The sequence below is a fragment of the Peromyscus maniculatus genome, chromosome 21 (assembly GCF_049852395.1).
Source record: "Peromyscus maniculatus bairdii isolate BWxNUB_F1_BW_parent chromosome 21, HU_Pman_BW_mat_3.1, whole genome shotgun sequence".
Lineage (NCBI taxonomy): Eukaryota > Metazoa > Chordata > Mammalia > Rodentia > Cricetidae > Peromyscus > Peromyscus maniculatus.
Window position 1 is genome coordinate 58308164 of NC_134872.1, and position 25271 is coordinate 58333434.

The following is a 25271-nucleotide window of genomic DNA, read 5'->3' on the forward strand; positions in this document are numbered from 1 at the left end:
AGGAAATGAAAAACTCCCTTAAAGAGGAAATGAAAAACTCCCTTAAAGAGGAAATAAAAAATTCCCTTAAAGAAATGGAAAAAAAAACAAAACAAAAAATTAGAAGAAATCGAAGAAAGCCAAGAAAAAGTAATTAAACAGATGAAAGAAACATTTCAAGATCTGAAAAATGAAATTGAGACAATAAAGAAAACACAAACTGTGGGAATGCTGGAAATAGAAGTCCTGACTAAATAAACAGGAACACAGAAACAAGCATAACCAACCGATTGCAAGAGATGGAACAGAGAATCTCTGACACTGAAGACACAATAAAGAAAATAGATTCGTCAGTCAAAGAAAACACTAAAGACAAAAAAGTCATAACACAAAATGTCCAAGAAATCTGGAACACCATGAAAAGACCAAACCTAAGAATAATAGGGATAGAAGAAGGAGAAGAATACCAACTCAAAGGCACAGAAAATATACTCAACAAAATCATAGAAGAAAACTTTCCTAACCCAAAGAAAGAAATACCTATGAAGATACAAGAAGCTTACAGAACACTGAATAGGCTGGATCAAAAAAAAAAAAGGCCCCTCGCCACATAATAATCAAAACACTAAACACACAGAACAAAGAAAAAATATTAAGAGCCGCAAAGGAAAAAGACCAAGTAACATATAAAGGCAATCCCATCAGAATAACACCAGAATTCTCAATAGAGATTATGAAAGCTAGAAGGTTCTGGACAAATGTTATGCAGACACTAAGATACCATGGATGCCAACCCAGACTATTATACTCAGCAAAACTCTCAATCACCATAGGTGGAGTAAACAAAATATTCTATGATAAAACCAGATTTAATCAATACCTGTCCACAAACCCAGCCCTACAGAAAGCACTAGAAGGAAAAATTCAACACAAAGAAGCTAAACACACTCATGAAAACTCAGGCAATAGGTAATCCCACACCAACACACACCAAAGAAGGACAACACAATAGGACCACAAAAAATAACAGGAATTAACAATCACTGGTCATTAATATCCATCAATATTAATGGTCTCAACTCACCTATAAAAAGACAACAGACTAACAGAATGGATATGAAAGCAGGACCCATTTTTCTTCTGCATACAAGAAACACACCTTAACTCCAAAGACAGACACTACCTCCGAGTAAAGGGCTGGGAAAAGGCTTTCCAAGCAAATGGACCTAAGAAACAAGCTGGTGTAGCTATTCTAATATCTAATAAAATAGACTTTGAACTAAAATCAATAGAAAGAAATCAGGATGGACATTACATATTTATCACAGGAAAAATCCACCAAGATGAAGTCTCAATTCTCAACATTTATGCCCCCAATACAAAGGCACCCACATTCATAAAAGAAACATTACTAAAACTTAAATCTCACATCACACCCCACACATTAGTAGTGGGAGATTTCAACATACTACCCTCACCAAAAGACAGATCTACCAGACTGAAACTTAACAAAGAAATAAAGGACCTAACAGATGTTATGACTCAAATGGACCTAATAGATATCTACAGAACATTCCATCCTAACACAAAAGAATATACCTTCTTCTCAGCACCCCATGGAACTTTCTCAAAAATCTACCACGTGCTTGGTCACAAAACAAATCTCAACAAATACAAAAAAAATTGGAATAACCTCCTGTATCTTATCAGACCACCATGCCTTAAAGTTAGACTTCAGGGCTGGAGAGATGGCTCAGAGGTTCAGAGCACTGACTGCTCTTCCAAAGGTCCTGAGTTTAATTCCCAGCAACCACATGGTGGCTCACAACCATCTGTAATGAGACCTGGCACCCTCTTCTGGCCTGCAGGGATATATGCAGACAGAACACTGTATACATAATAATAAATAAATAAATCTTAAAAAAATTAGACTTCAACAAGAACAAAAATTATAGAAAGCCTACAATCTCATGGAAACTGAATAATGCCCACCTGAAACATCAATGGGTCAAGGAAGAAATAAAGAAAGAAATTAAAGATTTCCTAGAATTCAATGAAAATGAAAGTACAACATACCCAAACTCATGGGACACTATGAAAGCAGTGCTAAGAGGAAAATTCATGGCTCTAAATGCACACATAAAGAAGATGGAGAAATCCCATACCAATGAATTAACAGCACAACTGAAAGCTCTAGAACAAAAAGAAACAAACTCACTCAGGAGAAATAGACGCCAGGAAATAATCAAATTGAGGGCTGAAATCAATGAAATAGAAACCAAGAGAACAATACAAAATATCAATGAAACAAAGAGTTGGTTCTTTGAAAAAAAAAAAAACAACAAGATAGACAAACCCCTAGCCAAATTAACCAAAAGGCAAAGAGAGAGCACCCAAATTAACCAAATCAGAAATGAAAAGGGAGACATAACAACAGACAACAAGGAAATCCAGAGAATCATCAGGCCATACTTCAAAAACCTGTACTCCATAAAAATGGAAAATCTGGAAGAAATGGACCATTTTCTGGATAGATACCACATACCAAAATTAAATCAAGACCAGATAAACCATTTAAATAGACCAATAACCCCTAAAGAAATAGAAACAGTCATCAAAAGTCTCCCAACCAAAAAAAGTCCAGGACCAGATGGTTTCAGTGCAGAATTATACCAGACCTTCAAAGAAGAATTAATACCAATACTCTTCAAATTGTTCCACACAATAGAAGCAGAAGGAACACTACCAAATTCTTTTTATGAGGCTACAATTACCCTGATGCCCAAACCACACAAAGACGCAACAAAGAAAGAGAATTACAGACCAATCTCCCCCATGAACATTGATGCAAAAAATCTCAACAAAATATTGACAAACCAAATCCAAGAATACATCAAAAAATTATCCATCATGACCTAGTAGGTTTCATCCCAGGGATGCAAGGATGGTTCAACATACAAAAATCTGTCAATGTAATACACCATATAAACAAACTGAAAGAAAAAAACCACATGATCATGTCATTAGATGCTGAAAAGCCTTTGACAAAATCCAACACCCCTTCATGATAAAGATCTTAGAGAGATCAGGAATACAAGGAACATTCCCAAACATAATAAAGGCAATTTACAGGAAGCCAACAGCCAACATCAAATTAAATGGAGAGAAACTCAAAGCAATACCACTAAAATCAAGGACAAGACAAGGCTGTCCACTTTCCCCACATTTATTCAATATACTACTAGAAGTTCTAGCTAGAGCAATAAGACAACAAAAGGAGATCAAAGGGATACAAATTGGAAATGAAGAAGTCAAACTTTCACTATTTGCAGATGATATGATAGTATACATAAGTGACCCCAAAAATTCTACCAGGGAACTCCTACAGCCGATAAACTCCTTCAGTAAAGTGGCAGGATACAAGATCAACTAAAAAAAAAATCAGTAGCCCTTCTATAAAAAAATGACAAATGGGCTGAGAAAGAAGTTAGAGTGATATCACCATTTACAATAGCCACGAATAATATAAAATACATTGGGATAACAGTAACTAAACAAGTGAAGGACCTTTTTGATAAGAACTTTTAATCTCTAAAGAAAGAAATTGAAGAAGATACCAGAAAATAGAAAGGATCTCTCATGCTCATGGGTTGATAGGATTAACATAGTAAAAATGGCAATCTTACCAAAAGAAATCTATAGATTCAATGCAATCTCCATCAAATCCCAACACAATTCTTCACAGATTTGGAAAGAAAAATACTCAACTTCATATGAAAAAAAAAAAGACCCAGGATAGCTAAAATAATCCTATATGATAAAGCATCTTCTGGAGGCATCACCATCCCTGACCTCAAGCTCTACTATAGATCTATAGTAACAAAAACAGCTTGGTACTGATATAAAAACCGACATATGGACCAATGGAATCGAATTGAAGACCCTGACATTAATCCATGCACATATGAACACCTGAGTTTTGACAAAGAAGCCAAAACCATACAATGGAAAAAAGAAGGTATCTTCAACAAATGGTGCTGGCATAACTGGATGTCAATATGTAAAAGTTTACAAATAGATCAACATCTGTCACCATGCACAAAACTCAAGTCCAAGTAGATCAAAGACCTCAACATAAATCCAGTTACACTAAACTTAATAGAAGAGAAAGTAGGAAGTACTCTTGAACGCATTGGCATCAGAGACCACTTCCTAAATATAACACCAATAGCACAGACACTGAGCACAACAATTAATAAATGGGATCTTTTGAATCTGAGAAACTTTTGCAGGGCAAAAGACATGGTCAATAAGACAAAAAGACAGCCTACAGAATGGCAAAAGATCTTCACCAATCCCATTTTTGACAGAGGATTGATCTCCACAGTATATAAAGAACTCAAGAAACTAGACATCAAAATACTGAAAAATCCAATTAAAAAATGGGCTCAAGAGCTAAACAGAGAGTTCACAAAACAAGAATCACAAATGGCTAAAAGACATTTAAAGAAATGCTTAACAACCTTAAATCATCAGAGAAATGCAAATCAAAATGACTCTGAGATACTACCTTACACCTGTCAGAATGGCTATGATCAAAAACACTAATGATAGTCAATGTTGGAGAGGATGTGGAACAAAAAGAACACTCCTCCACTGTTGGTGGGAATGCAAGCTTGTACAACCACTGTGGAAATCAGTATGGCGGTTTCTCAGAAAATTAGGAATCGATCTACCTCAAGACCCAGCCATACCACTCTTGGGCATATACCCAAGGAATGCTGATTCATATCACAAAGATACATGCTCAACTCTGTTCATAGCAGCACTATTTGTAATAGCCAGAACCTGGAAACAACCTAGATGCCCGTCAACTGAAGAATGGATTAAGAAAATGTGGTACATATACACAATGGAGTACTACTCAGCAGAGAAAAACAATGACAGCATGAAATTTGCAGGCAAATGGATGGAACTAGAAAAAATCATCCTGAGTGAGGTAACCCAAACACAGATGGACAAACATGGTATGTACTTACTCATAACTAGATCCTAGATATAAAGTAAAGAACAATCAGATTGCAACCCACCGAACCATGGAGGCTATATTTATAGCATAGGGGACTTCAGGATGACTATGGCTTATAATAAGTTCTGGTTTTACTCAATTACTGAGCAAATCTCAGTGAAACATTTCACTACTAAGATAAGAATTTATACTGTATCAAGCTGATTGAGCCTGTATATAGTGAGTATTCAGAGATGGATAATGCCTGGTGGGGGCGCTCACCAACCTAAGACAGAGCACCTGTGTAGCCTGGGCAGGCATCTCCATGACAGGTAAGGTGACCTGCTGACATCCCATACAACCTAAGTCAGAAGCTCATTTTCTAGTAAAAGGGGGCCTGTAGGGTCCTGGCCCCCATTTTTGGTAACTGCTGCCTTGCTTGCTGACCTTGACCTTGATATCCTCCCTATGCTAATTCCATGCTGGGTTCCACCCTTCTGAATGCTTAAGGGAAGTTCCTTGTCTGTGTATCCTGCATAATGAGCTTTAACAGCTTAGATGCAAGACTGTAAAACATCAGTAGCCAACTTCTGCCCTCCAGGGTTCTCCCATTGTGCTGTAAGCCTGTATTTAAGACCTCCTCCCTCCTTCAATAAACGGCATCCAGCGGGGGGGGGGGGGGAGAAGTAAATAACATATATAATAGATAAAGAAAAAAAAACAATAACTATGGCAGGTCATCATGGTCCAAGCTTGCCATCCCAGTACTGGAGGATGGGAAGGTTACATAGTACATACTCTCAAATACACACACACACACACACACACACACACACACACACACACACACACACACACACAATATGTCAAGAGAAATTCAGAACAAGAAGGATGAGAAAGGGAAGTCAACAGGAAAAAGTAAAGACATAAGTTAGGTCAACATTCATTATATACATACATAATATCTTGAGGTCTTCATAAAATCAACTCTTTTGTACAAGAATTAGCTATTAGGAATAACCTTATTTGTTTTAATGTTTTTATTCATTCTTTGAGAACTTCATATACATATACAATGTGCTTTGATTGTATCTATCCCATTTCCCTACTCCTACTCCCCCTGAACCCACTCTTACTCATCCCCCCCCTCAACTTCTTTATGGCAGGTGTTGTGCTGGGTCATCTTGCCCAGTGGTCAGTGTTATCAACAATCTGTTGGAGTCATTGTTGTTGTTCTATGTCTTCTTTGTAGACCTTGGGAGTCATTGCTAGGAGCTGGGAGTCTCTCTTATATTAAGCTTTTTATTAAACATTTGTTAAACATCTTAAATGCCATATTCTGCAGATCTCTGAAGCATTTGGGGACTGTCTATCAGAGATATCTGAATAGACAAATTTTGTCTCTAGTTACTTATCTTCAGCTTAACTTTCAAAATATATACAGGGACTAAGGAAGGCTTATCCTTGTACTTAATTATATTAGTACTTAGAATGACTATAATTGAAGAACTTGATCATTTATAAGATGGCTATTAATTTGTGTTCCTTAACAGTCTACAATAAGTTAACAGCTCTCATAAGACTAGGACTTTACGTTCCATTTCTGGCAGGTTCAGCCTTAAAAATCATGACTTTGAATTGAAGCTTTTTGAGTATCAAAATAAAACTTTTTAATCATAGATAATGGGCCCAGTAAAGAAACCAGAATAACCATTTCATAGGGGAAAAAATAACAAGTTTGTACTAAACTAAGGGTGTCTCCTGAGAAGGCAAGGAAAAGTGACAAGGGAAAGACGACCAGGGCCCAATGTGAACAGTGGAAAGAGGGCTTTTGAGTTGGGGTGTGGCCCATGAGCAGAGCCTGAGGGAGCCTGGAGGCCAGCACTGCCCTTGATAAGCAATGGAAGCATTTGCCCGAAAGTCCAGCCCTGGGAAAAGGTCCTTCTTGGGGGACCAGAAACCCCGTTATAGAATATATATCTAATTTACCAAATACCTTATTTATCAAACATATGTTCCCATTTATCTAAATTCTCTAAAAGTCTGCTGTTGAACATTGGGTAAAGACATAAGTACTTAGGTGTAATATTCTAAGTCAGATTTGTTAACCTGAATAGACCTTTATAACCTTAAATTTTTATCACTATATAGAGTATATATTCTAAACCACAGTTGAATCACATATACAGTATGTTGTAACAAATCTAACTGCTGCAGGATGGTATTTCTTTACATTGTGAATTTGTGTTGCTCTAATTGGTTGATAATAAAGCTGTTTTGGCCAATAGCCAGGCAGAATAAGGTTTGGCAGCACATTCAAACTGAAGGCCAGATGGGGAAGAATGGAATCAAGGCAGGTGCTGCGAGCCACTCCAGAAGCAAGATGTGAAAGAACTGCTAAGCCAAGGGCCATGAGGCAATAAATAGATTAATAGAAATGGGTTAATTTAAATGTAAGAGCTAGACAGTAGTACACCTGAGCCATCATCCAAACATTTATAATTAATGTAAGCCTCTGAGTGGTTATTTGGAAACAGGCAGGTGGGAGAGATTCATCTGTTTACATCTAACCTTACATTTCTTTTCTTTCTTTTTTTTGTAATAATTTATTTAACTTTATTTAATGTGCATTGGTGTGAAGATGTCAGATCCCAGGGAACTGGAGTTACAGACAGTTGTTAGCTGACATGTGGGTGCTGGGAATTGAACCTAGGTCCTCTGGAAGTGCTCTTAACCACTGAGCCATCTCTTCAGCCCCCAATCTTACATTTCTGTCATCATTACAACAGTCCAAATCAGTGATGCTGTTCTGGGTCTGATGGCAACCATTCCCTACACCAAATATAAAGTTAGAGCCACATTTTTCTAAAATGGCTTTGTTAGAAGTGTTGCTTTTTGCAGGCCAGAGTTCTGCATTTGTTTTACTTTCATCTTATAAGCATTTTTCTTTTAAGAAACAGGTTTGGGCTTTTCTATGAAACTCTGAGTAGCTAAGAGCTTTAGTCTTGTCATTTCATAGAAAGCCAATCATAGAGAACCCTGTAACCCAGAGGACATGATGATTCACTATTAACCTGTAGTCGTAGTTATATATTATATTTTTAAATAAGTCTGACATGGGACCTCAGTCCTCCTCTCTCCTTTAAAGAGTATGACCCCATTCTCAAATATTTTGCAGTGAAGAATCATCAGCTTTGTTTTTTAAATGATGAAAACCAACCGGAATTAACATAACTTGGTCAAATCTCATACCCGCTCTGGCCTTCTACAACTTACTATACATCCCCAAGACAGGCTTTTGCTATCTCTGCTGCTCTGGTTCAGCCAGACATTTTATTTTGGACAAACTCCTCTTTCTCTTCTCTTCTGTTTGTTATTTCAGTTTCTTATCTTCTCCCTCGCTTTCCAGATAACATGAAAACTTTTATCAACGTCCTTCTTGTGGTTTCCCTCAGTAGTCTAGAATATTGTATAGGCTCTTAAACCAGAACAGAAACATACATATACCATAACAAAAATAACCCTAAATTTGCATCAACACATAAAAACCTGTACCAATGTAAAACATCTGAGACGAGCAGTAGTTTTTTCTTGCCCTAACCAATGATAATTTGTAACCAACTCCTCTAAATGATGACAAATATTTATAAACCAGTGGATCTAAATGACCAAAAATGGTATTTTTTTTTTTTTTTACCCTGTGGAAACAAAAGCATAATTTCCCCCAAACATAGTATTTTATAGGCTGGTTCAATTCAGCAGTTTCTTAGGCAGTGTCAGGACAGGAAGGAGTTAAGAGGAAGTAGCTGTGGCAAGAACCTTGGTCCACAGTGAAGAATTTGGCTCACGAAGGAGGGAAGCGGGAGCAGTGGCTACATACAGTCACTTGTGGCCACTGAGTGTCAATCAGTGTTCCTGTAAAAGAATTATCAGCCTCCTTGGCCATAACAATCAATCCCAGGTTCTCTGTCTGGTACCTGAAGACCTCCCCCACTCCTGGTGGGCCACCAGCAGGCTGCCCCACCTGCTGGCCCCAAGTAAACTGTCACAACATGACCGCCACAGGTTAGCAAATACAGGAAATGACTCCCCAGCACCGCCCCCCACCCCCATAGGAGCATGCCGGCCTGCAGCCTGGTCCCCACCATGGCTGTATTGAGCAAGCCCCTCCCTGCCCATTCCAGACGATGAGCTCCAAGTCACCAGCTTGTGCCTGAAAGTCCTTGAAATGGTCCAATAAAATGTTCATTGGGGTGGAAGCTATCTGCCTCACTCCTTGTAGGAGGACAAGTGTAGTGTAGTGAGGAGACAAAAATCACAACAGGGCAACAGAAAACACAATGTACCAGGACATCACATGAAAGAGGAACCAGGAATGGGCTCGTGGCTTTCTGGGGGAGGGTGAGTTCCATTTTGCACCAGGAGCAACCTCTGCTCCTGTCCAATCAAATGGACCCTCTGTCCCTATTCAACCTAGGGGACCCAGTTCCTTCCAGGTGCCGCTGAGATGTCTCTTGACTCAGATGGTGCAAGTGCTAATAGCGCGCCCACCTAGCGCTCCACCTTCCAGATTCAGATAGCTTCATCTTTCCAGAGAAACACAGAACACAGACCAGAACCATGATGGTCAGAGCAACGACAAACAAAGAGAAAGAGCGCTCACACACTTACTATCAGTCGGGTTTTATAATGCTTTCTTGCCAGGAGTCTTGAGGGGACTTTCCAGCCAATGCACCATATGTTAGGGTCCGAGAAAAGTCCCATAAAAGACTACCAAATCATATATACAATCAACAAGAGCATTTATTAAAGTTGTCAACATGTGGGGTCTAAACATCTGACAAAGTGGGTAATGGTGACCCACAGAAAAGCTCACAGGCTCCTTTTAAGCAAGGTTAGGGAAATTCCAGGGAGGAGAGAATAGTCTGGGGCTAATTGGTGGATTTAAACAAAAAGTTTACCAGTTGTAACAGGATTGGTAGGTGGCTCTAATGGTTAGGGACTTTCCAGCGACAGGGTGGGGAGAGCTCTCTTTAGCCAGAAGAAGCCTGTGGGGCATATACTGAATTAGCAGTAGGCTGTGGGGGGCCCGGATTGGTTGCCCCCGAGTTGGGGTTTTCCCCAGAACTGCTCGATCAGCTCCAGTAAACCGAAACTAAGGCCTGGTCTCTGGCAAAGATACTAGAAGAGCCTGTCATGGCCCAAGTCTGGGGTCCCTGGATCACTCAGGGAGAGTCTTTCCTAGGACAAACCCTGTTATTTCTCACATCAGAGCAGCCAGACTTCTCTTCAGAGAGAAGCAATTCATGCAGAAATATGTAAACTCTGGTTCCTTGCTTGGTATTGTATTCCCCCAAAGTACTACAGGCCACCCTTGCTGTGGTACCACACTTACTATAAAAGGGGGCCGGTGTGGTGGTGCAAGCCTGTAATCCCACCACTCAGGAGACAGAGGCAGGCAGATCTTTGTGAATTCCAGGACAGCCTGGGCTACTACCTAGAGAGACCCTGTCTCAAAATAACAGAAAGACAGTAAAGAGAAAGAAAAAACGAACCTGGCCATTGGTGGTTTCTTTTCTCATTGTTGTTTTGGAGATCATGATATCTATGTACTGAGAAATCAGTAATGTGCCAGAGATGACCAAGTATCAGCAAAAGCTCCAGTATAAGCATGCCGTCACTGCCACGTCACCTCAAAGATGAATGCACCTAGAGCTCACAAATATTTCAGACTGGAATTTACACACCTAAATTGCAGCCTGGAGAAGAAGGTTGATTTGCTGAAGGTTGATGTGAAAGAGAAAATACCTTTTATGATTTTTTTTTGAGACAGAGTCTATGTAGCCCTGTCTGGCCTGGAACTCTCCAGGCTGACCTCAAACTCAGAGATCCACCGGCCTCTGCCTCCCCGGTGCTGGGATTAAAGGTGTGTACCATGCCTGGTGGTGGTGGTGGTGGTGGTGGTGGTGGTGGTGGTGGTGGTGGTGGTGCACACCTTTGATCCCAGCACTGGAGAGGCAGAGGTAGGTGGATCTCTGTGAGTTCAAGGCCAGACTGGTCTACAGATCGAGTTCCAGGAGCTACACAGAGAAACCCTGTCTCAAAAAAACAAAAACAAAACAAAATCAAAAACAAAAGGCATGCACTACTATGCCTGATTTTATTTCTATTATTATTGAGATTATAATATAATTACATCATTTCACCCCTTCTCTTTCCTCTTTCCAAAGCCTCTCTCATATACCCCTCCGTGATCTTTCAAATTCATAGCTTTTTTTTATTAGCTGTCTTTACATGAATACATGTATATACAATATATTCCTATATCAACACTCAGTTTTCCCTCTATCTCCTAAGCCCTAAAATGTGAAATTATCAAATCAAAAGCAAATGATACTCCCTTTTGAGAGTAGTTATGTTGCTTTCTTCGTCTAGTCAGATTCATAAGTGTTTTCTACTGCAAAACTAATCTAATTCCTGTTCAGCAGTTGGCAGGGTGAAACTAATGAAATTAGCTCCAAAGGATGTTCCAGATTCAAATGTTTTTCTGATATTTCTCCCATTTTCATTCTGATCCAAAACATGATGCCTCTCTCCTAGTTTAAGGCAATGAAGTCCTTGTGAGATGCAGGCTGCTGAGGAGCAGTGTGAAGAGGAAGTGACTGAGGAAGAAAACGCTTTGCCAGCTCTCTGTTGAGTGATCAACAGAAGGATAGCACTGTTCTGAATGGAATCAGTAGACCCTTGTCATTAACTTATTCATGGATCCCCAAAAATCACTGTACAAGCCCAACCCCAAACAACTAGCAGTCAGAGATAATTTGGGCATTTTTACCAGGCTCAGTGAACTGACCATCCACCCTGTCTACTTCAACAAATCGTCCCCATCTGGATCCCTACATCCACTCTTCTCTACTCCCTTGTGATTTAAGGATAGAGACTCCTAAACCTCCTGAGAAGGTTCGTCTGCAGAACCTGCATTTTAGGCACATAGAGAGTAGCCTACCAGGCTTTCCATCTTTTAAGCTGATTGTATCATGTTACTGGTCCCCTTCTTTGTACTAGGCTTCCTAGGAGACAATATAGTCTGTCCAGACCTAGGAACACAACTTGCAGATATTGGGTTGGTAAGTTTATCCAAAGGAAATAAATGAGCAGAAAAGGCATTTCACATTAGGTAAAATAATTACTGGATATTTATTGAATGTCTTATGCTTAGGAGACTTCCCTCAGAGAACAACAGGACAGTACACCAACACAAGTCACTTTATTATCCTCTTTGTTTTTTTTTTTTTTCAAATGCTGGTGAGAATTCTCACATCCTACTTTCCCAGGAGAGATCAGTCTTAAGTGGTTTCTTTCAGCCTGTTAGGTATAGATAGACCCCTAAAGAATGATCCTAATTAGTCTTAATAATAAAAATCCAGGGTCAGATATTGAGAATGAAAGCTGAAAGATCAGAGAAGCAGAGCAGCAGCCACTTAAAACTTCTTACCTCTACAAATCCTCAAACCAAATGGAGGACCAAGTTCTGTCTCTGCCCAACTTATATTCCTGTCTCTACTTGCCTAGAGCTGGGATTAAAGGACTGAACAACCACCATCTGGCTCTGGTTCTCTTTTAGATTGCTTTAGTTTTATGTAGCCCAGGGAAGACTTGAACTCCTGATCTCCCTACTTTCATCCAAGTGTGGGATTAAAAGTGTGTGCCACAACCAGGCGATGACATTTAATTCCAGCACTTGGGAGGCAGAGGAAGGCGTATTTCTGTGAGTTTGAGGCCAGCCTGGTTTACAGAGTAAGATCCACAAAGAGTAAAAAGCTACATAAAGAAACCCTGTCTTGAAAGAGAGAGAGACAGAGACAGAGACACAGAAAGACAGAGAGACAGAGAAATGTATGCTACCACTGCTTAGCCTCTATGGTTAAATAGTGGCTAGCTCACTCCTCTAATCTCCAGGCAAGATGTATTGGTCAGAAAGCAAAAGAGATATGACAAATCAGGCCACATATGTATGCCAGCATGCTGAAAGAGGCATCGAAGTCAGCATTGATCAGGGGTTGGTTCCGGACAAGATGCAACATCAGTTGACCTGGGGAGGGAATGTGGAACAATGGTGAAGTGAGGCTCAGTATTGGAACCAAGATTTCCATGGGGACAGGATAGGGGACCAATTCAGACAAGCCCAGGCTTTCCCAAGTCATCTATTCACCTCCCCATGATGTTAGTGATTTCATGAAATAAAAATGGCTGTAACCTAAAACTGTTTCCCTTAGAATGGACTTTGAGGAGCATCTGGAATTACCACAGTCCTGGGAGGCCCAATCAGAATTTATGGTGCCATACAACTATTATCTGTCAGGCAAGCAACCCTCAACCACACATCTGTCAAAGTCACCTACCTCGGGCCTGGTGGTAAACATTCTGGCTCCCCACACTCCGAATCATATCCATCAACCACCGCTTTGCTCTGAGTGGTCCAACCACAGTGACTCGAGTCTGGCCTGAAGCTGTAAACCACCTCTCCAGTTGAATGAGGGTGTTGCTGTGTAGCTCGATGCTTCTGAGGTGTAAGTCTTCATGGCCTGAATACAGAAGATACAACAAAAGGATTTACAAGCCACTAGTATTCGGTGTATGTGAGGAGGCTGGAATTGGGTGGCAGTTACCTCCAAGATTAAAATCTCTTCTGAGTTGTAAAGACAGTCCAAGGTAAAAAAGAGATAGAAAAGCAGGGTGTGGAGGTCATTCTGGTCCACTCCTTTAATCCTAGCACTCAGGGCACAGAGACAGACAGATCCTGGTGAGTTCAAGGCCAGTCAGGGCTACAGAGAGGCACTATCTCAAAAAAAAAAAAAAAAAGGAAACATCAAACAAAATATTCAAGAACCAGGACAGTTACACATTCCATCCTGCAGAAAAGCACTTTCAGACAAAAGAAATAAGCAAGTTCTGGAAGTCCCTCAAAATTGATAGGCTTCGGAGGATCAGACCTCACCAAGTGTACTTAAGCAAAGTGGGAGGTGGTCAAACACAACTTTAATCCCAGCACTCTGGAGGCAGAGGCAGGGGGATATCTTGATCTACAGAGCAGATTCCAGGACAGCCAAGGTTACACACAGACACTCTGTCTCAAAATGACAAAACAAAAAGGGTAGGTAAGCAGTCAAGACTGTCAGAAGTCAGGCTGAGGCAGACAGAGCTGGGGAGAAACACAGTCCACCAAGTCTGAAAGAAGCAGAGACCAGCTGAGACCCTGGGAAAGATCACACAATGGCATGTTGAGTTGCTTGTGAGCTGTCACTCATGCTGGGTGGGCTTGAGTGACACAGCTGTCTTGGAGTCATTTCTGCTCCTGTGGGTAACCCCTCACTACTACCCCTAAGGAGCCCCAATAATTCTCATTGGTTCACCAACTTCTACTGATGGCTTCCTTGGCTGGTATAGGTTCCCTCTCAGGGGTGAGTACATACTTGCCCACATCTCCCCAGGAATGGTGTCACACAACAACTAGGAATCTGGGACAGACTGCTTAAAAGGAGAAGATTGGAAAACCATGAGGGAGGGGAAGAGGACATAGGAAAGGCCACCTACCAAATATGTGCTCTTCCTGGGCTTCATCTATGAATGTCACAAGTGGGACATCAAAGTTTTCAGGCAATGTCCACCAGGCATTCTCGTTGAAACCATCCATTTCCATCACAAGAGCTCTCCCTCTTCAGAATAAGGCAAGTCCAAGCAGATGACTGTCCCATGTAGTTGTGAAGAAGGGCCCAGGTTCTGGCTTATATACTCACTCCTAAAGCCCAGCCCTTGACCCACCTTAGGGTAAAGGATTCATCCCTAAGTTTCTCCTATTAATCCAAACAATCAGCTGTTGGCTTAGTCTTTTACTACAGTGAGGTCATCATTAGTGCCCAGGAATACTAATTTTCTTCTAGGTAATCTTAAAGGTGCTTGAGGAAGACTCCTGAGTATCAACTAGAAAAGTGCATGAGGTCTGGGTGGTGGTGGTGCACGCCTTTATTCCCAGCACTTGGGAGGCAGAGGCAGGTGGATCTCTGTGAGTTCCAGGCCAGCCTAGGCTACAGAGTGAGTTCCAGGACAGGCTCCAAAGCTACACAGAGAAACCCTGTCTCAAAAAACAAAAAAGAAAGAGGGAAGGGATAAAATGGTGTAATTATATAATACTCCCCAAAATAAAAGAAATAAAGTTGGGCCGGGCGGTGGTGGCGCAAACGCCTTTAATCCCAGCACTCGGGAGGCAGAGCCAGGCGGATCTCTGTGAGTTCGAGGCCAGCCTGGGCTACCAGGTGAGTTCCAGGAAAGGCGCAAAGCTACACAGAGAAACCCTGTCTCAAAAAAACCAAAAAAAAAAAAAAAAGAAATAAAGTCAGAAAAGGCGGTGCATGCCTTCAATCCTAACACTGGGGAGGCAGAGATAGGCAGTCCTGTGAGTTTGAGCCCAGCCTGCAGAAATTCAAGATGCAGACAAGGTATTTCTTGTTCAGTGAAGTTTCACACCAACCATTATCAAGTTAACATTCTTTCTCCAGGCTGCAGTGCAGGTCTCTAAATTCCAGTCTGAATGTTGTGTTATGCCAGCATCTAGGTGCATGGATGTTTGAAGCAACATTGTAAAAATGGCCTGCTTATTATAGTGCAGCTTTTTCTGATGCTTGGTCATCAATGGCAAGTTACTGATTTCTCAGGGCTCAGATTTATGAGGCATTATTTATAGCAACGGTAACCCCCTTGGCCAGGATAATTTCTTTTTCTTTCTCTTTAACTCTCTTTGTTTGTTTGTTTCATTTAATTTAAGACAGGGTCTCTCTAATGTAGGTCTGGCTGTCCTGAAACTCACAGGGTTCCTCCTGACTCTGCCTACTGAGTGCTAGTATTAGAGGTATACATCTCCGCCAGCCTTTCAAGAAATGTTTGTGTTTGATAGAAAAAAATTAGTGACTACAAGCTCTTGGGGAATTTGTTGTCATTGTTCGCATGTAATTTCAATTTTTACTTTTATTATTAAGTTGTTTTTGTTTTTTATTATTTACTTAATTTTTGGTTTTTGAGACAGAATTGCTCTGTGTAGTTTAGTGACTTTCCTGGATCTGGCACTGTAGACCAAGCTGGCCTCAAACTCACAAAGGTCTGCCTGCCTCTGCCTCCCCAGTGTTGGGATTAAATGTGTTCAACACCACCCACCACTGGGCTAAGTTTTTATTTATTTATTTATTTGTTTATTTATTTTTAATTACACTCATGATATTATTTACATTCATGGTATTCATGGACTACATTCACAGTATTCATTCAATAATTATATTTATGATATTCATGAATTACATTAATTTTATTGAGTTATTACATTCATATTATTTCTTGATACTTCTCTCCATTTGTGGGATTTTTCCATCACACAAAACAGACATTCTGTACTTAGGAAATCATTGCTCTTTATTTCTTTCTTCTACATCTTGAGATAGTGTCTCATTTTTCTGTCTCTATGATTTGTATATTCTATATATGTCACCTAATACAATTCTATAGTATTTGTTTTTTTTGTGAAGGTAAAAAGATTTTATGTACAATGGCAGGAGAAATAATACAGATAGCGTGAACATAAAAACAGGTTATACTTGAAAAGTCCAGGATTATTTTCAACAGTACAGTATTTTCTCGGTAGAATATAGTAAATATGAGCCTGGCAGTGTTGAATACCTTTAATCCCAGTACTCGGGAGGCAAAACCAGGTGTATCTCTGTGAGGTCAAGTCCAGCCAGGTCAGAACCCAAAAGACGATATCAAGAATCAGGCCACATATGTATGCGGGCATGCTGAAAGAGTCATCCAAGTCACCTTTGGTCAGGGGTTGGTTCTTGACACGATGCAACATCTTTTTTTTTCTTTTTTCTTTTCTTTTCTTTTCTTTTCTTTTCTTTTCTTTTCTTTTCTTTTCTTTTCTTTTCTTTTCTTTTCTTTTCTTTTCTTTTCTTTTCTTTTCTTTTCTTTTTTCTTTTCTTTTCTTTTCTTTTCTTTTCTTTTCTTTTCTTTTCTTTTCTTTTCTTTTCTTTTTTTTTTAACCAGGCTCAGTGAACTGAGTATCCACCCTGGCAACTTCAACAAATTGTCTCCATCAGAATCCCTACATCCACTCTTCTCTATTCCCTTGTGATTGAAGGATAGAGACCCCTAAATCTTCTAGGAGCTTTGTCTGCAGAACCTGTGTTTTGGGCCAATAGAGAGTAGCCTACCAGGCTTTCCATCTTTTAAGCTGATTGTATTATGTTCCCGGTCCCCTTCTTTGTACTAGGCTTCCTAGGAGACAATATAGTCAGTCTAGACCTAGAAACACAGCTTCCAGAGATACTGGGTTGGTAAGTTTATCCAAAGGAAATAAATTATCAGGGAAAGCATTTCACAATAGGTAACTTATTTATTGCATGTTTGCCAACACAGCACTGTCTTATGCTGAGGAGACTCCCCTCAGAGTGACAGGATAGTACACCAAGTCCCTTTAGTAGCTTTCATGTTTTTCTCAAATGCTGGTGAGAACTCCCCTGGTTTCCCAGAATAGATCAGTCTTAGGTGGTCCCTTTCATCCGGTCAGGTGGAGAAAGGCCCCAGGAATGTGACTGCACCCTGAGAGAGGCATCGAAGTCGGCGTTGGTCAGGGGCTGGTTCTGAACTCTCTCCAACATCTCTTCACCTAGGAAGGGAATGTGGAACAATGATAAAGTGAGGCTCAGGACGAGGAACCAAGATTTCCTTGGGGATGTGATAGGGCAAGAATTCAGACAAGCCCAGGCCTTCCCAGGTATCTATTCATACCTCCCCAGGATCTTAGAGACTTCAGGAAATGAAAATGGCTGTAACCTAAAACTTTTCCCTTAGAATGGACTTTGAGGAGCATCTGGATTCCCAGAGTCCTGGGAGGCCCAATCAGGATTTATGGTGCCATACAACTATTATCTGTCAGGCAAGCAACCCTCAACCACACATCAGTCAAAGTCACCAACCTCGGGCCTGGTGGTAAGCTTCCTGGCTCCCCACACTCCAAATCATATCCATCAACCACCGCTTTGCTCTGGGTGGTCCAACCACAGTGATTCGAGTCTGGCCTGAAGCTGTAAACCACCTCTCCAGTTGAATGAGGGTGTTGCTGTGTAGCTCGATGCTTCTGAGGTGTAAGTCTTCATGGCCTGAACACAGAAGATACAACAAAAGGATTTACAAGCCACTAGCATTGGGTGTACGTGATGAGGCTGGTATTGGGTGGCAGTTACCTCCAAGATTAAAACCTGTTCTCTTTCTTTCTTTTCTGGAGCTGAGGACCGAACTCAGGGCCTTGCACTTGCTAGGCAAGCGCTCTACCACTGAGCTAAATCCCCTAAAACCTGTTCTGAGTGAAGCTGTAAAGACAGCAGGTGTTAAAAAAGAGATGGAACAGGGTGTGGCAGTCATTGTGGTGCACTCCTTTAATCCTGGCACTCTGGGCACTGAGGCAGGTAGATCCTTGTAAGTTCAAGGCCAGCGTGGTCTAAATAGCTAGTTACAGGCCATTCAGTGCTACACAGAGAGGCACTATCTCAAAAAACAAACAACAAACAAACAAAAACCAAAATAAAACAACAACAACAACAAAAGGAAAAACGAAAATGGTCAAAATTGATCAGCTTCAGGAGGATCTGAGCTCACCAAGTGTACTTAAGCAAAGTGGGAGGTGGTCAAACACACCTTTAATCTCAGCACTCAGGAGGCAGAGGCAGGGGGATATCTTGGTCTACAGACCAGATTCCAGGACAGCCAAGGCTACACACAGAAACTCTGTCTCAAAAAACAAAACAAGCAAAATAGAGAACGTAAGCGGTGCAGACTGCCTGTAGTAACACTCAGGCAGACAGAGCTGCTGAGAAACCCCATCCAAGCAGCCTGCAAGAGCAGAGACCAGCTGAGCCCCTGGGAAAGATCACCCAACTGCATATTGAGTTGTCTGCTGGCTGTTCAGTGTGCTCCAGGTTCCCTAGCTTCTGTGATCTGTCACCCATACTGGGTGGGCTTTAGTGACACAGCTGTCTTGGAGTCATTTCTGCTCCTGTAGGTAACCCCTCACTACTAACCCTAAGGAGCCCCAATAGATCTCATTGGTTCACCAAGTTCTACTGATGGCTTCCTTGGCTGGTATAGGTTCCCTCTCAGGGCTGAGTACATACTTGCCCACATCTCCCCAGGAATGGTGTCACACAACAACTAGGAATCTGGGACAGACTGCATAAAAGGAGAAGATTGGAAAACCATGAAAGAGGGGAAGAGGACATAGGAAAGGCCACCTACCAAATATTTGCTGATCCTGGGCTTCATCTATGAATGTTACAAGTGGGGCATCAAAGTTTTCAGGCAATGTCCACCAGGCATTCTCGTTGAAACCATCCATTTCCATCACAAGAGCTCCACCACTTCAGAATAAGGCAACTCCAAGCAGATGACTGTCCAATGTAGTTGTGAAGAAGGGCCCAGGTTCTGGCTTATATACTCCCTCCTAAAACCCAGCCCTTGACCCACCTTAGGGTAAAGGATTCATCCCTAAGTTTCTCCTATTAATCCAACCAATCAGCTGTTGGCTTACTCTTTTACTACAGTGAGGTCATCATTAGTGCCCAGGAATACTAATTTTCTTCTAGGTAAGCTTAAATGTGCTTCAGGAAGTCTCCTGAGCATCAACTAGAAAAGTGGATGATGGACGAATGTGCAGGAGCAGGAAGATCCTGGGTGGGTCCTACATCTGTTTGTTTCTTATTTTGTTTTATTTTGAGACAAGGTCTTTCTACATAGCTCTGGCTGTCTTCGAACTTACTATGTATATCAAACTGGTCTCAGTCTCACAGAGATCCACCCATCTCTTCCTCCACAGTGCAGGGATTAAAGGCCTATGCCAGCAAGCCAGCACCCTTACTGCCCTTCTTATAAAATCAGTGTTTTTGGGTTAGTCTAGTCTATATCCCTAGTTCCAATAGGGTTGTGGCATTTATTATTTATTTGATAATTTCATATTTTAGGGCTTAGGGCGCAGAGGAAAAACAAAGAGAGCTGGTTATATAGGAGTATGTATGTATATACATATACATGTGCATGTGAAGACAGCTAATGAAATCGGCCATGAATTTGAAAGATATCAAGGAGGGGTATATGACAGGGTTGGGAGAGAAGAAAGAGAAGGGGTAAAATGGTGTAATTATATTATACTCCCCAAAATAAGAGAAATAAAGTCTGAAAAAGGGGTGCATGCCTTTAATCCTAACACTGGGGAGGCAGAGACAGGCAGACCTCTGAGTAGGAGCCCAGCCTGGAGAGTTTCAAGATGCAGAAGATGTATGTTTCCTTCAGTGAAGTTTCACACCAACCATTAGCAAATCAACATTCTTTGTCCAGGCTGCAGTGCAGGTCTCTAAATTCCAGTCTGAATGTTGTGTGCTGTCAGCATCTAGGTGCATGGAAGTTTGAAGCAACATTGTAAAAATGGCCTGCTTATTTTTTTTTTAACCATTGAGTATGTGTTTATTTAATGAACAAATGAGTGTGAACCTTTGTATGTTTCTGAATCATCACATATCTGGCCTATTAAGATGACTTGATACCAAAAATAGCTGATCCGATTTAAAGCAAACCAGATGCTTAAAGAAAGTAAAGCTGCCCATGATGGCATTCACCTGTAATCCCAGCTTTTGCGAGGTGGAGGCAGGACAATCAGGAGTTCAGCCTCAGCTTTGTCAAGAGTTCAGCCAGTGTAACATACATGAAATCATGTCTCAACATGCCCAAGCTGCCCCCCTCCCACCACCATCTGCAAATAAAGAGCTGTATTCACAGATGTTGAGATAGATCCACAAATTTCAAAGCTGTTTTGGCACTTTTGAGATATCAAACCCTGAGATATTTAAACAATTTTTTAAATTACAGTGTGTGTGTGTGTGTGTGTGTGTGTGTGTGTGTGTGTGTGTGTGTGTGTGTACGTACAGGCATGTAGCAGGCCACATGTGTGGAGGTCAATAAACAACTTGCAGGAATTAGTTCTTTCCTTTTTCCGTGTGTCTTAGGAATGGAACTCAGGCTGTTAGGCTTGACAAGTGTCTTTACCAGATTAGCCATCTTGCCAGTTCTCTGAGAGTGTTTTTGCATTCATTTTAAAATTTTATTTGTTTGCTTGTTTATTTATTATTTGTTGTTTTTTCTTTTCTTTTCTTTTCTTTTCTTTTTTACTTTTGAAGACAGGGTCTCACTATGTAGTCCTGACTGTCTTAGAACTCACTGTCTAGACCAGGCTGGCCTTAAACTCACAAGAGATCCTCCTACCCTGATTGCTGGGATAAAAGATGTATACCAGGTTGAGACAGGATCTCTCTACATAGGCCTGGCTGTGTAGATCAGTCACACCTCTAACTCACAGAGATCATCCTTCCTCTGCTTCTCAAGTGCTGGGATTAAAAGTGTGCACTCCCAGACCTTGCTCATTTTTAAATTTTAAATATAAATATATACATATTATATACATAAACAAATTAGCCTCTAGTTATTACAATATAAATATTATTAAATATTAAATTATATTAAATACTATTAAATTATATTAAATATAAATATTAGCAACAATAAAAAAACATAGGCCACATACATTACCCATTTTTTTCTTTTGTTTTTTGAGACAGGGAGATCCACCTGCCTCTGCCTCCCCAGTGCTGGGATTAAAGGCGTGCGCCACCACCGCCCCGCGGTAATGCGTTTCTTTTGGAGCATGTTAACATTTGAATTTGGAGGGAAATATACATAAACCATCCTCTACAGCTTCCAGATCTTATTTCTTTTATGAGTGTTTCAGAAAATTTAAATCATACCTAACCAGTGTTTACCTTAAATACACACACTGAATTTCATTCAACTAGAAAAATATTCCATAGAAGTCATTACCTGGCTCTGTCCATTGATAGCCTGCTTATAATACTGCAGCTTTTTCTGATGCTTGGTCATCTCTGGCAAGTCAGTGCTCAGATTTATGAGGCACTAATTATAGCAATGGTAACCACCTTGGTCAGGATAATTTCTTTTTCTTTCTCTTTAACTCTGTTTGTTTGTTTTATTTCCTTTAAGACAGAGACTCTTTAATGTAGGTCTGGCTGTCCTGGAACTCACAGGGATCCTCCTGACTCTGCCTCCTGAGTGCTAGGATTAAAGGTGTGTTTCTCCACCCAGCCTTTGAACAAATGTTTGTGTTTGGTAGAAAACATTAAACTATCTGTCATAGTCATTTTGCCTAGTGAAGCTTCTGGGGAATTTGTTGTCATTGTTCACATCTAATTTTCCCTTTATTTTATTTTTCTTTTAAAGCTTTTCCCCCCAAGCCGGGCGGTGGTGGCGCACGCCTTTAATCCCAGCACTCGGGAGGCAGAGCCAGGCGGATCTCTGTGAGTTCGAGGCCAGCCTGGGCTACCAAGTGAGTTCCAGGAAAGGTGCAAAGCTACACAGAGAAACCCTGTCTCGGAAAAAAAAAAAAAAAAAAAAAAAAAAAGCTTTTCCCCCTTTTTTTAAACCAGAGACATGGTTGAAATACAGAGACTGTCTCTGAGAAGGTAGTAGCCACACTTATATCCTATCACTTAAGCTTCTAAACCCTTAGCATTAATAGTCCCAAGGTAGGGTGGGTGCAACAGGATTAATGTCTTAAATTATTGCTTTATATCCTATCTAGTAAGGTACTAGTCTACTAAAGTCTAAGACTCTTCCCCTCTACACTCAAAGGCCCTGCTAATCTCAGAGATTAACATCCTCTAAAATCTATAAATTAAATATTGTCCTTTGTTCCATCAGTTGCTGTTGGATGTATTATCCCAGTTCCGCAGTTTCATCTGCTGTGAGTGGCCCTCACTATTAAAGCACAGCCACACAAAATAAATAAAAAATATAGTAGTTTTTAAATGTTCACTTTAGATGGATATAGTGGCATGCCTTTGATCCCAGCACTTAGAAGGCTCTGTGGGCAGGTGGATCTCTTAGTTTGAGGCCAGCCTGGTCCACATAATGAGTTCCAGGGTAGCCAGAGGTATGTAATAAAGAGACCCAGGCTCAAAAAAAGGGAAAACACCTGCCCTCCCCTCCTCTTCAGTTTGGGGAGTTCCAATATGCTACTGTGTTTTCTCACAGAGCACTTGCTGAAGCCCCATTCTATTAGTGTCTGCAAGCATTTTAAGCATTTTGATGCACTCTGAACTACCAAATCATTAGACAGGAAAAGGGTTGCCCACTGAATACTATGTCCTGGTCAAATACAATACTGCTCATAACTAGAAAAGTGTATTCTTACTTCTGTTAATAAACTTCAAGAAGAAGAACAGACATTTCGCTGCGTAGTGGTGGTGTACACCTTTAATCCCAGCACTGGCGAGGCAGAGGCAGGTGGATTTCTGTGAGTTTGAGGCCAGCCTTGGCTACAGAGTGAGTTCCAGGAAAGGCACAAAGCTATACAGAGAATCCCTGTCTTGAAAAACAAAACAAAACAAAACAAAAAACCCAAAACACACACACACACACACACACACACACACACACACACACACACACACGAACACACATTTCAAAACCAAGGTGTCAAGATATGTCACCAAATCTAAGAGAAACTGTTCTAGAAAGCTGTTGCTTTTTCTTCTAGCCGTCTCCCAAAACTGACTGCACAATAATGTCACAGAGGCAGCCATGAATAATAAAATAAAGATTTTGCCCCACAAGAGGCTGTGCATGTTTCTCAACCCACCATGGAGCATTCATTCATTTAGATCCCTAGGACCTCAAAAGAGACAACTTCTGGGTTGTATTCCCTAGTTGTATTATTAGTATTGATTTGGAGGGCTTGCTTCAGATGTATCTGGGGACTGGTTTGACACAGGATCTCAGATGTATCCCATGTTGGTCTCAGGCCTTAGATGACCCTCTGGGCTCAGCTTCCCTTATGCTGTTGATACAAGCTTGCATAACAACACAAGCTATTTTGGTTTGGTGAGACAAAATCTGGCTATGCCTGGCAGGCTGGCCCAGAAATAAAGATCCAGGCCGGGTAGTGATGTTGCATGCCTTTAATCCCAGTGCCCAGGAGGCAGAGGCAGGCAGATCTCTGCTTTTGAGGGCAGCCTGCTCTACAGATCAAGACTACAAGTCTACAAGACTAAGAAGAGAAACCCTGTCTCCCAGGGGTAAGGAGGGGAAAGAAATCAAGACCCCATGTTGGCTCACACCTTTAATCCCAGTGCTTAGAAGGCAGAGACAGTAATCCAGTCTTAACAGAGGAGGTGGTGCCTAGTCTCACTGCAATGTGATATACTTATACCATGACTGGTTGATATCCATGGGAGGCCTGCCCTTTTCTGAAGAGAAAAGGAGGAGGGGGAGTGGATGGGAGAGAGGAGGAGAGATGGGAGGAGGGACTGGGATGATAAGAGAGAAGGGAAGCTTCAGTCTGGATGTAAACACAAAAACAAATAAAGGAAGGAAGGAAGGAAGGAAGGAAGGAAGGAAGGAAGGAAGGAAGGAAGGAAAGAAGGAAAATAGAAAGGAAGAAAGGAAGGAAGGAAGAAAGAAAGGAAGGAAGGAAGGAAGGAAGGAAGGAAGGAAGGAAGGAAGGAAGGAAGGAAGGAAGAAAGAGAGGAGGCAGAGGCAGGAGAATCCATACCTTTTAGGCCATCCTGTTCTACAAAAAGAATTCCAATACAGTGCTACATAGAGAGACCCTGTCCCCTAACCAAAAAAAAAAAAAAAAAAAAGTTAAGAAAGAAAGAAATCAGGATCCTCCTGCCTCGGGCTCTTAAGCACTGGGATCACACACAGGTCCATGTCACCACCATGCCCTGTTCATCTAACTGTAGGACTGGAGCTCTCTTAGAGCAGAGGGAGAGCTGTTAGGTCTCCTCTGCACCTTCTCTACTTCCACCACCTCCCACCCCTCTGCTCAGTGGCCTCTCAGACAAGGGAGACTGATTCCCAAAGCTCAGTCCCTCACAGAGCTCAGAACCCTTGCATTTTCAAAGCAGGGAATGGGGCAGATGATGAGCTATATCTGCCAGACAGGAGGGAACCCTCCCTAAGCAGCCATGCCCCCCCCAGGGCCCTAGTAAGCCTCAGTGTCCTGGCTTCTTTCCTTTTTCCATTCCTCAGAATGACTGCATCAGGTGCCTACAATTGCTCATGGTCTGGAAAGTTTAACTTTCTCAAACTTTGTCTTAGAGTCCAAAAAAGGGATCCT

General features: G+C 41.2%; 1 protein-coding gene across 1 annotated transcript; it reads right to left on the bottom strand.

Moving 5' to 3' along the window:
- Positions 1-17454: 17454 nt before the first annotated feature.
- LOC143269878 (KH homology domain-containing protein 1-like) lies at positions 17455-19424 on the bottom strand. The gene is made up of 3 exons (XM_076557098.1): positions 19325-19424; positions 18010-18192; positions 17455-17699 (listed from the first exon to the last, which is right to left on the bottom strand). Exons 1-3 carry the CDS (start codon positions 19422-19424, stop codon positions 17575-17577), a joined length of 408 nt encoding a protein of 135 aa, XP_076413213.1. The 3' UTR covers positions 17455-17574.
- Positions 19425-25271: the final 5847 nt, after the last annotated feature.